Source organism: Panicum virgatum, chromosome 9K, assembly GCF_016808335.1.
Source record: "Panicum virgatum strain AP13 chromosome 9K, P.virgatum_v5, whole genome shotgun sequence".
NCBI classification, from domain to species: Eukaryota; Viridiplantae; Streptophyta; class Magnoliopsida; order Poales; family Poaceae; genus Panicum; species Panicum virgatum.
The window spans coordinates 20963257-20979493 of NC_053144.1; the positions used below are offsets into that span (position 1 = coordinate 20963257).

At 50.0% G+C, this 16237-nt stretch overlaps 1 protein-coding gene across 1 annotated transcript; it reads left to right on the forward strand.

The window, feature by feature from the left end:
• Positions 1 to 10191: 10191 nt before the first annotated feature.
• Positions 10192 to 12019, forward strand: LOC120647814 (formin-like protein 20). The gene is made up of 2 exons (XM_039924648.1): positions 10192 to 10395; positions 11253 to 12019. The coding sequence occupies exons 1-2, from the start codon at positions 10192 to 10194 to the stop codon at positions 11940 to 11942; spliced, it is 894 nt and encodes a 297-aa protein (XP_039780582.1). The 3' UTR covers positions 11943 to 12019.
• Positions 12020 to 16237: the final 4218 nt, after the last annotated feature.

Sequence of the window (16237 nt, forward strand, 5' to 3'; positions counted from 1 at the left end):
GCCGCGAGCTGGGGATTGTTGTAACTGCAATCCCCCCGGACCTGCTTGATGATGAGCTAAGAATCTCCCTTCACCAGGAGCTGCCGGATCCCCAGAGACAGAGCTTGTGTCAGGCCAAAGATCAATGCTTTGTACTCTGCCATGTTGTTGGTGGCCTTGAACTCAAGGTGCACCATGTACTTCAATTGATCTCCGCTTGGGTCAATGATGACCACACCAGCTCCGGCCCGCTACTCACGGACGGACCCGTCGAAGAAGAGTGTCCAGTGGGGCTCGGTGAAGACTGGTGTTCTGATTTGTAGCTCCAGCGGTCCGGCGTTGATGTTTGGACCCCCAGGATTGCTTAGGGAAGGAGTCCATTCTGCTATGAAGTCAGCCAGGATTTGACTTTTGACCATGTGGTGGGGCTGGAAGTCCAACTGGAATTCAGCCAACTCTGCTGCCCACTTGGCGATGTTGCCCGTGTTGTTGGAGTTGTGCAGGATCGCTCTTAGTGGATAAGAGGTCACTACAACAACCCTGTGTGCCTGAAAGTAATAGTGCAGTTTCCTGGATGCAATAAGAATGGCATAGATAAGCTTATGCGTCTCAAGATACCTGGCCTTCATCTCGTGGAGGACTTCGCTGACATAGTAGACTGGCTTCTGGATGGTCCGGACCCTGGCCACCGGGTCCGGTTCATCCTTGTCCACCACGTCAGGTCCTTGGGCCCCCAGCGGTTCTGGGTTCCCACTGGATCGAGGCTCCTCCGGACCCCCTGGTCCGAGGTCCGGACCTTCAGACAGAGGAGTGGCTGCCGGACCCCCATGTCCGTGGCTCGGCTCACCATCCTTGGCCGGAGGGACCCAGGTGTCCCCATGGCGGGCTTGCTCCGTCCTCTCGGCCACCAACACCATGCTGACCGCCTCTGCATACGCAGCAAGATATAAAAACAACGTCTCACCTGGCTCTGGAGCCACCAATACTGGCAGTGAGGTGAGATGCTGCTTCAGTTCCTGGAAGACTTGCTCAGCCTCTTCAGTCCAAGAGAATGGATCGGACCTCCTCAACAGCTTGAATAAGGGGAGGGCCCTCTCAGCCAGCCTCGAAATGAAGCGGCTAAGAGCGGCCAGAGATCCAGTGAGCTTCTGGACGTCCTTGATGCGGCCAGGAGGCCTCATCACCTCGATCGCCTTGATCTTAGCTGGGTTTGCCTCGATGCCTCGATGTGAGACCAGGAAACCCAGCAGCTTCCCTGCCGAGACGCCGAACACGCACTTCTCGGGATTCAGCTTCGTGCGCGTGGCGCGTAGCCGGTCGAAGACGAGGGACAGGTCCTCAACTAGTGTTGACCCTACCTTAGTCTTGACCACAATGTCATCAACATACACCTCAACAATATCTCTAATTAGATTACAGAAAGTTTTGTTCATAGCTCGTACAAACGTGGGTAAGGGATTCCGCAGACCATATGGCATGACAATATAGCAATAAAGTCCATCCACTGTTACAAAAGCAGTATGCTTTCGATCCTTTCTAGACATCTGAATCTGGTGGAAACTAGAGTATGCATCTAGGAAAGACAAAAGGTCACACCCGGAGGTGGAGTCCACAATTTGATCGATACGTGGAAGAGGATAGGGGTCTCTCGGACATGCCTTGTTGAGGCTGGTGTAGTCGATGCACATCCGAAGCTTCCCGTTGGCCTTTGGGACGACGACCGGGTTGGCCAACCACTCGGGGTGGTGGACCTCCTCGATGAAGCCAGCGTGTAGCAGCTTGCGGACTTCTTCATGAATGAAGTTCTGCCGCTCCACGGACTGCTTCCGAGGTTTCTGGCGTACCGGCGTGGCGTCGGGGTAGATCCTCAGATGGTGCTCGATCACTTCCCTAGGGATCCCGGGCATCTGTGACGGTTCCCAGGCGAACACGTCCACATTTTCCCGGAGGAAAGTGATGAGCGCGTCTTCCTATTTCTCCTCCAGGTTTCCCGCGATGTGGGTGGTCCTGGAGGAGTCCGCTCCGATTTGCACGGTCTTCACGGGAACATTGTCTGGGTCGGACGGTTGAACCTTTGGTGCCTTGGCAGGCACCTTGGCTCACGAGGCGGATGGGGCATCCTCCTCGGAACATGCAGCCTCTGCCGCCAGAGCATGCAGTTTCTCGACTGCAGCGACAGCAGCAGTGCGGTCACCCCACACGGTGAGAACACCGGCAGGGGAAGGCATCTTCAGGACCAAGTACCCATAATGGGCAATGGCCATGAAGCGGTAGAGAGCTGGCCTGCCAATGATGGCATTGAACGGGAGGTTCACCTCCGCAACATCGAACTAGATGCTCTCTGTGCGGAAGTTCTCCTCGGTCCCGAACTTGACCGGCAGAGTGATGCTCCCCAGAGGGAACACCGGATGTGGGCCCACTCCGGAGAATGGGCGAGAGGGAGTCAGCTTGGACTCCAGGATCTGCAGCTGCTTGAACGCTGCATAGCTGATGACGTTGAGGCCAGCCCCACCGTCAATCAGCACGTGATAGAGCCTGACATTGGATATGACAGGGGCGGTGACTAGAGGTAGTACACCAGCCCCGGCCATGTTCTCCGGGAAGTCAGATGGCCCGAAGGAAATGGTGGTGTCCCTCCACCTGTGGTACGGCACCGCTTCGGGACCCCCGGCTTCGCCGAAAGGACCTCTCGGCGAAGGGTCTTCACGTCCCGCCGGGAGACAAGCTCCCAGCTTCCGCCGTACATTACGTACAACTTCTTGCGGCGCTCCTCGCTGTCGGAGTCGGAGTTGTCGTGGCGGTAAACGCCCTTCAGCTCGCGAGCGGGGGATCGGTACCCCAGCTCCTTCCCCCCGGTAGCGGTCTCACTGTCGAAGACTTTCTCCTTGCCAGACCGCTGGCGAGGAGGGGGTGAGCCGTCCTTGGGGGGGCTGCTCACGCCGCCCACTGACCCGCTTCGCGAGTTTCTGGATCTCGCGGCAGTCAGCAGCGCTGTGCCGAGCGGTGGGATGCACTGGGCATGAACCACCATTGCCGCCCTGCGGGCGCGGGCGCTTGTCGTTCGCATTCTGGCCCCCAGCTGCCGCTGCTGCAGCTGGTGCTACTGCCGCAGCAACTGAGATTCCAGCCTGGGGTCCCCCGCGACCGCAGTTCTTGTTCTTCTTCTTCTTGCCACCGCCATGAACAGTGGCTCCGGAGCCACCAGCCTCGGCGACTCCGCCTTGGGGGGCTGAGTGCCATGCGCGGCCCTCAGCGGCCCTGGCACACTTGTCGGCCAGGGAAAAAAGCGTGGTGATGCTTTCCACCTCGTGCGTCGCCATTTTCTCGAGCATCTTCTCATCACGTACCCCCTGACGGAAAGCAGTAATGATAGACACGTCAGAGATATGAGGAATGGTACCTCGTACCTTGGTGAAGCGCGAGATGAATGCCCGGAGCGTCTCTCCGGGTTTCTGCCTCACGACATGGAGGTGAGCCTCCACACCATGCTGCTGGTATGTACTAGCGAAGTTCGCAGTGAACCTCGAACAGAGCTACTCCCAGAACTGAATCGTCCCAGGAGTGCGGTTCATGAGCCATGTCCGGGATGGCCCGGTCAAGGCTACATGAAAGTAGCTCGCCATGACAGCGTCGTTGCCACCAGCTGCTGTGATGGCGGTGACGTACACCTGCAGGAATTCCGACAGATTAGTGGTACCGTCTGTGACATCCCAGATTTTTAAAATACTAAGCAAGAAATAATAAACACATTATCATGCTTAATAAGCAAGAACAATTCAAATTATGCATTTCTTTTGGGAAATAATATATGTGTGTGTTTGAATATGCATGTGTATGTATGTCTATGTGTATATGAAAACAGGTGAGAAAATAAAATTTTGTACATGAAATGACGAGTTCTTCAAATTACAGGTTCGAAACGTTTAAGTTATCTTTCAAATCGTAACGAACAGGTTTTAAAAATAAATTTTAAATCATTGCTCAAATGGACTTTTGCCCAAAACCAATGTTATGGGTTTTCAAATGACAAACAACTTTTGTGTTCAAAGTTTTTCGAGTTGCCACACAAAAATGGGAGAAAAATTTGAATTTCGAAGCATATAGTATCTTTTCAAATGTACTCAAGTTTCAAATTTTATCTTTCAAACGAAGCCTCAAATGAACTTTTGCCTGAAACGAAAGTTGTAGATCTCAAAATTTTAAGCAAGTTTGGTATTCACAAGTTTTTCGTTTGAGGCCATTAAGAAGGAGAAAAGCTAAGTTTACGAACTGGAACTGGGAACTTCGAGTTATTTACAGAACTGCCCTCATTTTCATCTCCCTCTCTCCTTCCTCTCTGTTCCTCGCCGTGAAGTCACCGTTCGCCGCCGGCGCGGCCACTGGCCGCCGACGCGTCGCGCCCCCGGCCAAAATCGCCTTCCTCGTCCCCGGTTTTGCCCCCACACCGGCATCCCTGGCGCCTTCCACGCTCGCCACGCGCCCCCGTCGTTCCTCCGCTCGACACACCGTGGACGCCGTCGCCGTTCTCGACGTCAGTAGTACAAGCGTCGTCGCGCCGTTCAACCACCGTCGCTGCTCAAGCCGTCCTTATCCAGTCGCGAGCCAAATCGCTCTTCTCCTCTTCACTCTCGTTCCCTCCCCGAATCGAGCTATGCTCGCGCGTCATCGCCGGCCAAGCGCCGCTCCACCCCGCTCCGTCGCCCCTCAAACACCAGGCCCCCTTGCTTCGAGCCCAGAAGCTCACTCTTCCTCCCTCGTCCCCTCCTCACACCTAGAAGGGCCCCAAGCCGAGCTTCTCTGCCCCAGAACGGCCGCCCGCCGCCCGCCAGCCGTCCCAGCACCGTCGAGCTCCCACCTCCGCCCTTCCCCGGCTCCAATTGACCCCGGGAACGGAACCCTCTCACCCCAGAGAAGCTCCCGAGCCCAGCCATCCCCTCCCTGCCTCACCGGCGAGCTGACGCCGCGGCACCCCATGGCCGCCGTCGCCCTGCTCCCGCGAAGCTCCCACCTCTAGTCTCCCTTCGTCCAAACTGAGCCCGGAAATCGTTCCACGACCTCCCCCTGAAGCTCACCGACCCCTCCACCACTCGCCCTCGCCCGCCGGAGCGCTGCCGCGCCAGAGCAGACCACCGCCGGCCGCCGCTCTCCGCGGCGCCGCCAATTTCGAGCACCCCAGCCCCCACCGAGACCTTCTACAGGTGCGGCTCGACCTCCTCTCCATTTCCCCCAACCTAGCCCCCACCTCCGGTGACTCTACTAACCGGAAAAAGGGCCGGAATTCCTCCTCTGTTCCTCACCCGACCAGGGACCCACGCTGTGAAGAAAACAGAAATCCAGGGGTCCAAGTGTAAAAACGACAGGAACTATAGAACTCAAAAGCTGCGAACTTTGAAAATACCTAGAAAATCGTAGAAAAATTATAAAAATACAAATCTAAATGTTTTGGAATCCTTGAAACAAGACCTACAACTTTTGTTACATCCACTTTTTCATTTGACCAATAGTTTTATCTCTATATTAATTATTAGTTTTATCCATATTTGTATGTATCTCAAGTTCTATCCATGATCTTTAGTTTATTTTTGGATAGTGTGCTATACCCTAGATGAGTAGCTTACTGTAAAAATTTGATGACATTTTGACAACTATAGCTATATGTTTCATTAGATCTTGGTTTATGCCTATGTTAAATAGAATTAAATACACAGGGTTCTATATTAGTTTTATCAAGCTCAAATTTTTTTAAAACAGCCTTAAATTTGTTTCTAGATGCTATAGAAAAATTTTGGGAATATTTAGTAATGTATAACTAGTCCTTTTGATTTATTCATGAATAAACTTTGTAAATCGAAAGCTCTAGTTTCCTTCCTTAGAAAAATCTCATATTTTTTTACTAAAGCTTGGTTTTCAGAACATGATCAAGCCTGTAAAATTTTAGCCACTGAAACTAAGTAGTTTACTCTGTAGATTTGTAGTTAGACAAATGCCTAGGAAAGGAATCTAAATTATTATGCTTGTTGTATAGCTCAATAAATTATGAAAACTTTACCACAAGCTCATCTTAAGGAATCTAACCTACTGGTCAAATTTCTTTACCAGCATTTACATTCCCTAGCCTGGAGAATTATTTTGGGTAGAAATGCTTTTTCTGTACTAATATAAACGAAAAGCAACACACCCAGCTCTTTTATGAGTTAGTATAGATAAAATTACTACTCTATAAATGACTGCCCAAGAAATATTAATTGACAAGTTTCCCATACCAATTCACTTTATGTTGGATTACAACTTTTTCGTGAAGGAAAAATAATAACGTCTAAATCGCTAAACAACTCGGAACTTTACATTCATACATATGCATTATTGCATTTCATTTAGGTACGATAGATGAACCACGTGAAGAATGTAACGATTGAAGCCGAGTCAGAAGACGGTGAATGGTGGACACATCTAGAAGATGGAAGGATGGATTCCGATGTGCATGACCAAAGGAAGATGCTCGCCGAGCAGTTGTTCTCTAACTAACACTGACCTAGTGTTATTCTCAGGCAAGCCCCGGAGCATGTCCTATCTATTTTAAATTTATGCAACTTATTGTTATTTTTATCTACTTGCGCGTTTAAGTTTACAGGAGTTGCTTGGAACCTTAGCTGCATGATCCTAGGTACCTATGTTTGAACACTAGTATGTGTAGGTCGCTAGTTGGCTAGGCTAATGGTTCGGTAGAAGTCGAGTGATTTCCTGTCACTCGCGAGAATTATAGGAGTTGAATGTTTACTACATGCTGCAACTATAAGGCTCACGGGCGGGGTTGTGGTACTTGTGATACCCCGTCTGTTTAGTGAAAATGGATAAGGTCGCAGTGTGTGGTAGTGGTGGTTAAGCTTTTGAACGTACTAACCCCATGCCGAGAAATATGGTAATCGGTAAGCTTAAGTACTGGATTGCACTGAGGCCGGAACATACCTTCCCACCGTCTTTGAACGTTGTTCTCATGCGGCCACATGCGGGTGCAAGAAGGCTCACGACCCGGCGCCGTACCGTGGCGTGGATTCTTGTAGTCGAGGGCGGTGGGCCTGTTCCGTGCAGTGGGAATTGAAGGGAAAAGTCGCGTGGGCGAAGCGAGACGTCGATCCCCATGCGTGTGTGTTAGGTCTGCCTGGCCAGGTTAACAAATTCGATTCGAATCGTCCGCTTCTCATGGTTTGGGACTGCTTAACCCTTTTGCCACATAGAGTAAGAAGTGAAAGATGATGCTGATGAAAGATAATTGTTCCACCATGGATGCTATTGGATAGATGCTCACCTAGAATGGTTAATTGAACTAGGACCTGAAAGCTAAAATATGAAATTAAGGAACTACTCTTTATTGCTTTTCGGCAAACAAACCCCTCAAGCCAAAAGCCTTGCATGTCTAGATAAAGGGCTAAGTATACCCTTAGTCGGGTAAGTCTTGCTGAGTATTAGTATACTCAGCCTTGCTTGTGGCTTTGTTTTTCAGGTGGTACATCTGAGGATGTGGCTGATGTCATGTACGGGCTTCATCATGACGTCTGGTTTCGACGTTAGACTATCGTTCGTTTTCTGTCAAACTTGAACTCTGTTGTACTTTTATAAATTAAAACTCGGTTTATAATAATAACAATCAGTTTTCATACTCTGTACTGTAAAATGTGTGGAGTGTTGCATTCTCTGGACTGCTTTGTCGATCCTGTTTCAAGTGGTTTAATAGGGATTTTACCCGATAGCACTGCCGAATTACTCAGTTTTAAATGCGTGCTAACCCTGATTGTCATTTTGATGATGGTTAGCGCACTTAAGCCAGATTAATTTAGGCGGGGCTGCCACACCGTCGTACTTCTCCGGCAGGTGCGGGCGGAACTTGGATGGCCAGACCACCGCGCGGAGATGATCCGCGAGCGCGGCGCAGCCCACCCCAGCAACCGGGGCAGGCGCTGGTGCCCGGGCTTTTCCCGGAAGCTTGGGTGCCGCGGCATCCAAGTCGGCGTTGAGATTGCGGCCCTCGATGTTGAGGCGGCGTTCTCTCGCTCTTTCCAGGGAGACGCGGGCGTCTTCACCCGCACGCCTGCGGTTGAGCTCCGCCTGCAGGTCTTCTGTTCGCGCACTCCTCACAGTAGTGCACGGATGTCGACGCACTGCCCTGGCATCGGTGGTAGGGTACCACCGCATTGTCGGGCGGAGGTCGTTGCCCAGTCCTTGCAGAACTGAGGGAGGCCTGAGCCAAGTGGAGGAGACGGTCAACGTCGTCCCGCCACTGCCTCAGAGCGTCTGGTGAAGCTGCAGCAGCCGGAGGGTTGCGGAGCAACTCCCTAGCTGCCGCCAGCGCCCCGCCGCTCGCAGCTTGTGAGGTGGCCTTTGATAGGCGCCCTGACACTCGCTGATGTGCAGCGTGCGCCGCTGCTGACGGCGGCTGCTCCACGGGCACGGTTGCCCCCTGCGCAGGAAGGCGAGAGGCGCGTGGCGCGGATGATGCCACACCCTCCGCCATCTCCACGGCGTCATCGTGGTGAGAGTGCTCCACCACACGAACTATGGAGACAAGGATGAGATGAACTAAAACTCGCTAGGCCCCTACCTGGCGCGCCAAATGTCGTGGTGTGCAAAACCCACAGCGGGGTGGCGGAATGCACCCGCCTAAGCCATAAGGGAGTATGAACTCGAGGGGTAGCTGCGCTTAGTTCGATCTCGATCTAGAACACAATGAACACCAGCGTTTAGAGTGGTTCGGGCCGCCGAAGCGTAATACCCTACGTACACTGTGTGTTGTATTGCTTGTGCTCCGAGAGCTTGAGAGCCCGTGTGTGTGTCCCTCCTCTGTTCTAGCGAGCGCCTCCCTTTTATATCTCAAGGGAGGCGCGTACATGACCGTTGAGTCCCCGACAGGTGGGCCCAACGATGCAGTGTAAAATAACATACTGTACAGGGCATTATGGCGCTGCAGGTGATAGAGATATTATTCTAGAATTGCCATGGTTTGTCCATGGGAATCTTCCGACCGGCGTGCTTTGCTCTGTCTTGTCGAAACGGTGCCAGGCGTAGCTTGCGGCGTAGCCTGCCACGTAGCTGTACCGGCCGTGTAGCTTGCGGCGTAGGCGACATGATGGAAAGGGTCGTGCCGTCGTATATATTTAATGCGGCAAGGCGTGCTCTGCGCGGGCGCTGCGCCTGCGGCTGCACTGTGTTCCTCGGTAATATGCGGTGTACAGTGAGGCCTGACAAAGGCTGCCCCGCGTCCTGCGGCGTCAGAGCACGCCTCAATCACCCGCATTGAATGCGGTGGGTGGGCGAGTCTTTCAGCGGAAGACTCGCGCGCGTGCCTAGGCCTGCGGACACGTGGCGGCTCCGGACCTGCCACAGGCGGGGTGTTTGTTCCCTCCCCGCTGAGGGGTCCGGATAGTATATGGGGGTCCGGGACCCCCGGTTGTTAACGCGCGGAGCCTCCCCTCCTCAGGGACACGTGGCGTCACCGGACCCGTCCCAGAGCGGGGAGCAGGTCCGGGGCCGTTGGCCTAGGCCTGCGGACACGTGGCGTCACCGGACCCGTGGGGCCCGGCTGCTCCGCCCCTTATGGCGTAGTTACGGATAACTATGCGAGTCCTGCCTTACAGCAGTAGGAGTGGGTATCCCTACTACAGGGTACCGATATCTGTTCAACATTTTTATTTTAGTATTGTCAACATTTTATGTTTTCAATTTCAATATTTTGTCTTTACAGTTTCAACATTTTAAAAGAAAATGTTGAATATGTTTAACAAAATATTGAGTTAATTTTATTGAAATGTTAAATATATTTGTAACAGATAATTGGGTCAAAATAGACTTTAAAAATGAATAGATTACGCTGAAGATAGATAGATAGGAACCCCAAAACAGTCGCTCCAGCGACTTACTTGCCTAGTGTGCTGCCCTCACCATGCATAAGGCGTGAGGTTTAACCAACGCGGGATGAACGAATGCACTCAGTATATAGTATATAAATTGTACATGCTTTGGGATTTGTTTGTTCTTGCCCTCTCTCTTTCATTTTTGTTTAACTTCCTGTGAGTAGAAAACGGTTTTTCCTGGGTGTTTACTTAACTTTTTTTCCTGGTTCGCGAGATGCTTCTTGCTGTTTCTAACTGAACTCTTCTTCAGGTTGCAGAGATCGTCATCGCTCGGCGGCGCACCTAGCGATCGACTCCTCTGACGAGCATGGCGTCGCCGTTCCCGGCTACCGCTGGTGTGATTAAAGTGGAGGATGAGGAGAACGGAGGTGTATCCGCCGGCCGAGTCCCCAGCGACCAAGAGCTGAGGAACAAGTTCTGGGAGGCTGTCAAGCGCGGGGTCGAGCTCAGGAAAAGGGACCTCTGCGCCTCTGGCAGTGCCCAGCTGCCGCCTCCTCCCCTACCCCCACCGGTGAGGCACAATCCATCGCTTCCTCCTTTTCAGCCCAAAGCTTGTGAGTTTTGTGTTACGAAGTCATGGTCGGATCAAAACTTCACATTCAGTTCAAGCATGTCGTTTTGCATGCCAAAGTCTAAGCATGGAAGTGATGTCACCTCAGAGAAAAAAAGGTCGAGTAGCTTCTCTGCGGTAGCATTGTTGTGTTAAGGCATGATGAGGTAAAATTGCTTTTGTGGATGTTTCAGAGAAACTGAATACTCTTGTTCATGGACTGTTTTTATTTTCCTTTTTTTTAAGCGGGAACTGCATTTTGTTTCATTCTAATTTTTGCACTCATATTTCGCTTTAATGTAAGTCGCTGAGTGTCAGCCCAGTATGACTTACGTCCCATAATGAAATAGCAGTAGCCTTGAAAAGACAGTTTGTGGCACAGCTAGAACTATATTCTTCAGCAAACAGCCTCATCTTCATTCTCAGTTATCATCATCTATCAGTGCCAAACCTGAAACATAGTTAAGTTGCATTGTGATGGTGCCTTCCCTCAAATGATACTAGTAGTTCAAAGCGGTACTGTGGTAGCATTATCCTCTGCAAATGCATTTTTTAGTTAAATGAACAAAAACATTGCACTCAAATCAAATACTACAGTTCCTCCTGTCTGCATTCTTTCTTTATTCAGTGTGGAAAAGGACCACTAACTGTGGCACTGTAATGTGTAATGTTCTGCATACGGTTTGAAAACAGCATGCTTCAGTTAGTTCACAGCTTAAACTCACCTATTGTCACATTTTACTGTTACTACTACCACAGGCTTACTTTTCTTTACATATATCTTCTAAAAAGAAATAATGGAACTATGCAAATGATCCGATATTACTGAACTGCAAGTTCTTCAGCCAACGAATAATTATAGCCGTATCCACCTGCATTCATTTCATCTTTGTTACAAACAGCATTTGCATACCACTGATTTTCTGTATCATGTACTGTTGTGTGACGCTCCTGCTCCTCAGGTAGTACAGCCACCGCCTCCGCCTCCACCGGCGCATCACCCATGGGCAAAGAGGCCGGCCACCGCGCCGCCTCCGGGGTTCGCGGGTGTTCGCCAGCCGCCGGCGAAGCAGTACCAGCGCAGGCCACCAGGGCAGAGGGCGTCGGCGCCGCGGCAGCACCCGGCGCCGAACGCATGCCGCGCCCTGCTGGCCCCGCCCGCCCCGCCGCCGGCGCACGCCGCCGGACCGGGCGCCATCGCCGCCATGCCCCCACCGCTCCAGCGGAGGTCCGCGCCGCCGCCCAAGCCGCCGCGGCACCACCCGGCCGCGAAGAAGAAGAAGCCCACCGTGCCGTGCGCCTTCTGCGGCGTGCTGTGCATGACGGCGTGGCACCTGGAGCAGCACGAGAAGGGGCGGAAGCACCGGAACAAGGTGGCCTACCTCGCCGGGGAGATGAACGTGCAGTGCCCGGTGTGCGACGTGCACCTCTCCGGCGAGCTCAACGTCCAGCAGCACTTCGCCGGGAAGCAGCACATCTGGCGGCTCAAGCTCAACGGAGGAGCCTGAGGATGCACCGCCGCATTTGCTTAATGCATATAGTATGTCTGAAACCGTGGTGTCAGGCTACAACGTATTTTGCGTGACGTTTGTGTTGGTGATATGACCAAGAGCCCATCATCACAATACGGTTTAAAGACCCAAGTGGATATTGATCCAAGAGGGATTAGGATTATTAATGGGTCTATGAGATAGAAGCCTATTAGTACGCCCTATATATATGAGGGAGGGGCTAGGGGGGGCGATGACCTGAGCCGCGCCACCTCCCTAGCCGCCGCCCCTCCCTCTCTCTCGGCCGCCGCCCTTGCCGTGCGTGCGGTGCTAGCACACCGACACCCGGCGTTTCATCCCCGTACGTGTGGACTCCGTGGAGGCGCTGCTGCGACTGCTGCGCTGATCGGCTGTTGGGATCAAGTACGAGGAGCTCGGTTCGTGGGACGTGATCGACTACTTCCTCTACATCGACGCGCGACTTCTTCCGCTGCGCTGCGCGTCTAGTGGTAACGATCTATTATCTTCTACTCGCAAGTATCTTGGGTTTATGCGGTAGTGATGCTAGCGTAGCCTACCCGTTTCCCTACAGTGGTATCAGAGCCAGGTTGCGTAGTTTTTGGTCTGGATCTTTTGCATATAGGTGATATGTTGTTGTAGTAGATTGGATCTATTACTTTTGCACGGTTTGATTAGATCAATTGGTCATAAGGGGTTAAAACTGGAGCGAGTTGATTGCGCGGCATGTGACAAAAGATTAGTTTGTGTTCTTTCTCTGTTATGCATACGACATGTCCCTACCGGCTGGAATCACCATCGGGACTAACTGTGTGCATAGTCAGTAGATTGAACGAACAGATCAAGGTCATGTGTAGATGCAGTCTTCTCAAGTGCAAAGTTTGCACGGTCAAGGTGATTGACCTAGTGAAAATTGAGGCATTATGAATGGCTCGGATTTGAGGTGATGCGATCACTTTGATGAGATTTTCATAGGGACCGCCGTTGCTTTCTCGCTGTAGCGGCTTCCCAAGCGCTACTTTGGTAGAACACGTCGTACGCCTAACTTGTTTTTGCAGGGTGTGATGTGAATGGTATGGCCTCAATGTCATGTGATGATGTATGTGATGATTTGTGCGACCTGCGTGTCGCAAGTTAACACAACCGGGTTGAGGTTGCACCATTATTGTATAACGACCTGCGTGTCGACTTGTGATGTTTGAATCCTCATGTAATTATTTCACTAGCTATTAGATGTAATAGCTTAGTATCTTTTCATGGAGGTTTCAATCATGATGGCGATGATGATCACCACAAGACAGGACGGATGGCAATGGAGGTCACCTTGGAGCCATGGCGATGGAGCGCATTGTGATGCAAGAGGCCATACTATTCACAATATAATATGACTTTTGTATAGGGTGGATGTCGGACATTCACAAGCATAGTATTGGTTTACTCAGCAAAGCTATCAAAACAGTTTTGGGTTTTAAGGCATAGGGTTGGGGCCGGGGCATTGGATGCCACCCAACAAACAAGAGTCGCATAGAGATGTGATTAGTAATTTGTTACTTACCTGTATCACTACTTTTCTAGCCGTGATGCTAAAGCTCACTAGAATTTTAGTGATTATGGATCTTGAACCACTATATGTCATTAGAGGGAAGATGACTTTGATATAGTAGGTTGTCTTTTGTTAAATCAGTTAATGAAAGTCTTTACATAAACTTAGTGCTGAAATCTTGCTTTACTTTAATGTTGTAGATCATGTCTGCCAGTAACAATTCCGCTTTCAATTTGCGTTCTGTTCTTGAGAAAGAAAAGTTGAATGGAACAAACTTTATTGATTGGTACCGCAACCTGAGAATTGTTCTCAGGCAAGAGAAAAAGGAGTATGTTCTTGAGCAGCCATATCCTGATGATCTCCCTGACAATGCAACTGCTGCTGATCGCAGAGCTTATGAGAAGCACTGCAATGACTCACTTGATGTCAGCTGTCTGATGCTCGCCACCATGTCCCCTGATCTGCAGAAGCAGTATGAGCATGCGGATGCTCATATCATGATCGAGGGGCTGCGTTGGATGTTTCAGAACCAAGCCAGGACTGAGAGGTTCAATATCTCAAAATCCTTGTTTGCGTGCAAGCTGGCAGAAGGTAGCCCAGTCAGTCCTCATGTGATCAAAATGATTGGTTACATTGAGACTTTGGATAGACTTGGTTCTGAACTTCACCAAGACTTGGCTACTGATGTTATTCTCCAGTCGCTCCCGGCGAGCTATGAGCCTTTTATCATGAACTTTCAGATGAATGGCTTGAATAAAACATTGAGTGAGTTGCATGGGATGCTAAAAACAGCAGAGGGGAGCATTAAGAAGAATCCCAATCATGTGATGATGATTCAGAAGGGGAACAAAAAGAGGAAGTGTTGGACGCCTCCTAATCCCAAAGGTAAAGGCAAGGAAAAGAGTTCCGGTGGTGAGTCCTCAGGCTCTAAGCTAAAGCCAGCACCTAAGGCCAAATCTGGCCCTACTTCTGAAGATGAATGCTTCCACTGTCATGAAAAGGGACATTGGTCTAGGAACTGCAAGAAGTACTTGGAAGAAAAGAAGAAGAAGAAGGGAAGTGAGACTTCCACTTCAGGTATAAATGTTATAGAAATAAATATTGCATTATCTTCTAGTGAATCATGGGTATTTGATACTGGATCGATGATTCACACTTGCAAATCGTTGCAGGGTCTAAGTGAGACTAGAAGATTTGCAAGAGGCGAGTTGGACGTTCGGGTCGGCAATGGCGCAAAGGTTGCGGTGTTGGCGGTCGGCACCTACCACTTGTCTCTACCCTCCGGATTAGTTTTGGAATTAAATAATTGTTATTGCATTCCTGCTTTGAGCAAGAACATTATTTCTTCTTCATGTTTGGAAGAAGTTGGTGATTTTAAGATTGTAATTGAGAACAAACGTTGTTCTATCTTTTGCAATGGTATTTTTTATGCTCATTGTCCATTGGTGAATGGATTATATGTTCTTGATCTTGAGGATAAATCTGTCTGTAACATTAATACTAAGAGGCTTAGACCAAATGATTTGAATCCCACTTTTATTTGGCATTGTCGCTTAGGTCATATAAATGAGAAGCGCATTGAACAACTCCATAAAGATGGATTGTTAAGCTCATTTGATTTTGAATCATTTGACACATGTGAGTCTTGTTTGCTTGGAAAGATGACCAAAGCGCCTTTCACTGGTCAGAGTGAGAGGGCGAGTGACTTGTTGGGACTTGTACATACCGATGTATGTGGACCAATGAGCTCAATAGCCAGAGGTGGTTTTCAGTACTTCATTACTTTCACTGATGACTTTAGTAGATATGGCTATATCTACTTAATGAGGCACAAGTCTGAATCGTTTGAAAAGTTCAATTTCAGAATGAAGTACAAAATCAATTAGGCAAGACAATTAAATTTCTGCGATCTGATCATGGAGGAGAATATTTGAGCCTTGAATTTGGTGATCATTTGAAGCAATGTGGAATTATTCCGCAGCTAACTCCGCCCGGAACGCCTCAATGGAATGGGGTATCCGAACGGAGGAACCGAACCTTGTTGGACATGGTTAGGTCCATGATGAGCCAAGCTGATCTTCCATTGTCATTTTGGGGTTATGCTCTTGAAACTGCTGCGTTCACACTGAATAGGGTTCCAAGTAAGTCTGTTGAGAAGACACCATATGAGATATGGACTGGGAAGCGTCCCGGATTATCTTTTCTCAAAGTTTGGGGATGTGAGGCTTATGTCAAACGTTTGATGTCAGATAAGCTCACTCCAAAGTCAGACAAATGTTTCTTTGTGGGATATCCTAGGGAAACCAAAGGATATTATTTTTACAATAAGGCAGAAGGCAAAGTGTTTGTCGCTCGCAATGGTGTTTTCTTAGAAAAGGAGTTTCTCTCAAAAGGATTTAGTGGGAGCAAGGTGCAACTTGAAGAAATTCAGGAAACACCCGAAACTGTTTCAGCACCCACTGAAGATCCACGGGATGTGCAAGATGTTGCACAACCCGTAGTTGAGGCACCAGCCCCACGAAGGTCTATAAGGGCACGTCGCGCTACTGACAAGCTCAACCTCCTTATTACGGAGGAGCGCCATGTATTATTGATGGAAAATGATGAGCCCTTGACCTACAAAGAAGCAATGCTAGGACCCGACTCCGACAAATGGCTTGAAGCCATGGAATCCGAGTTAAAATCCATGCATGATAATCAAGTTTGGAACTTGGTCGATCAGATTGACAGTGTAAGACCTGTCGACTGTAAG

Coding starts and splice junctions, on each gene's coding strand:
- LOC120647814 (XM_039924648.1), top strand. CDS start 10,192: ATGGCGTCGCCGTTCCCGGCTACCGCTGGTGTGATTAAAGTGGAGGAT. Junction 10,396..11,252: donor CTCCTCCCCTACCCCCACCG/GTGAGGCACAAT, acceptor TGCAAATGATCC/GATATTACTGAACTGCAAGT.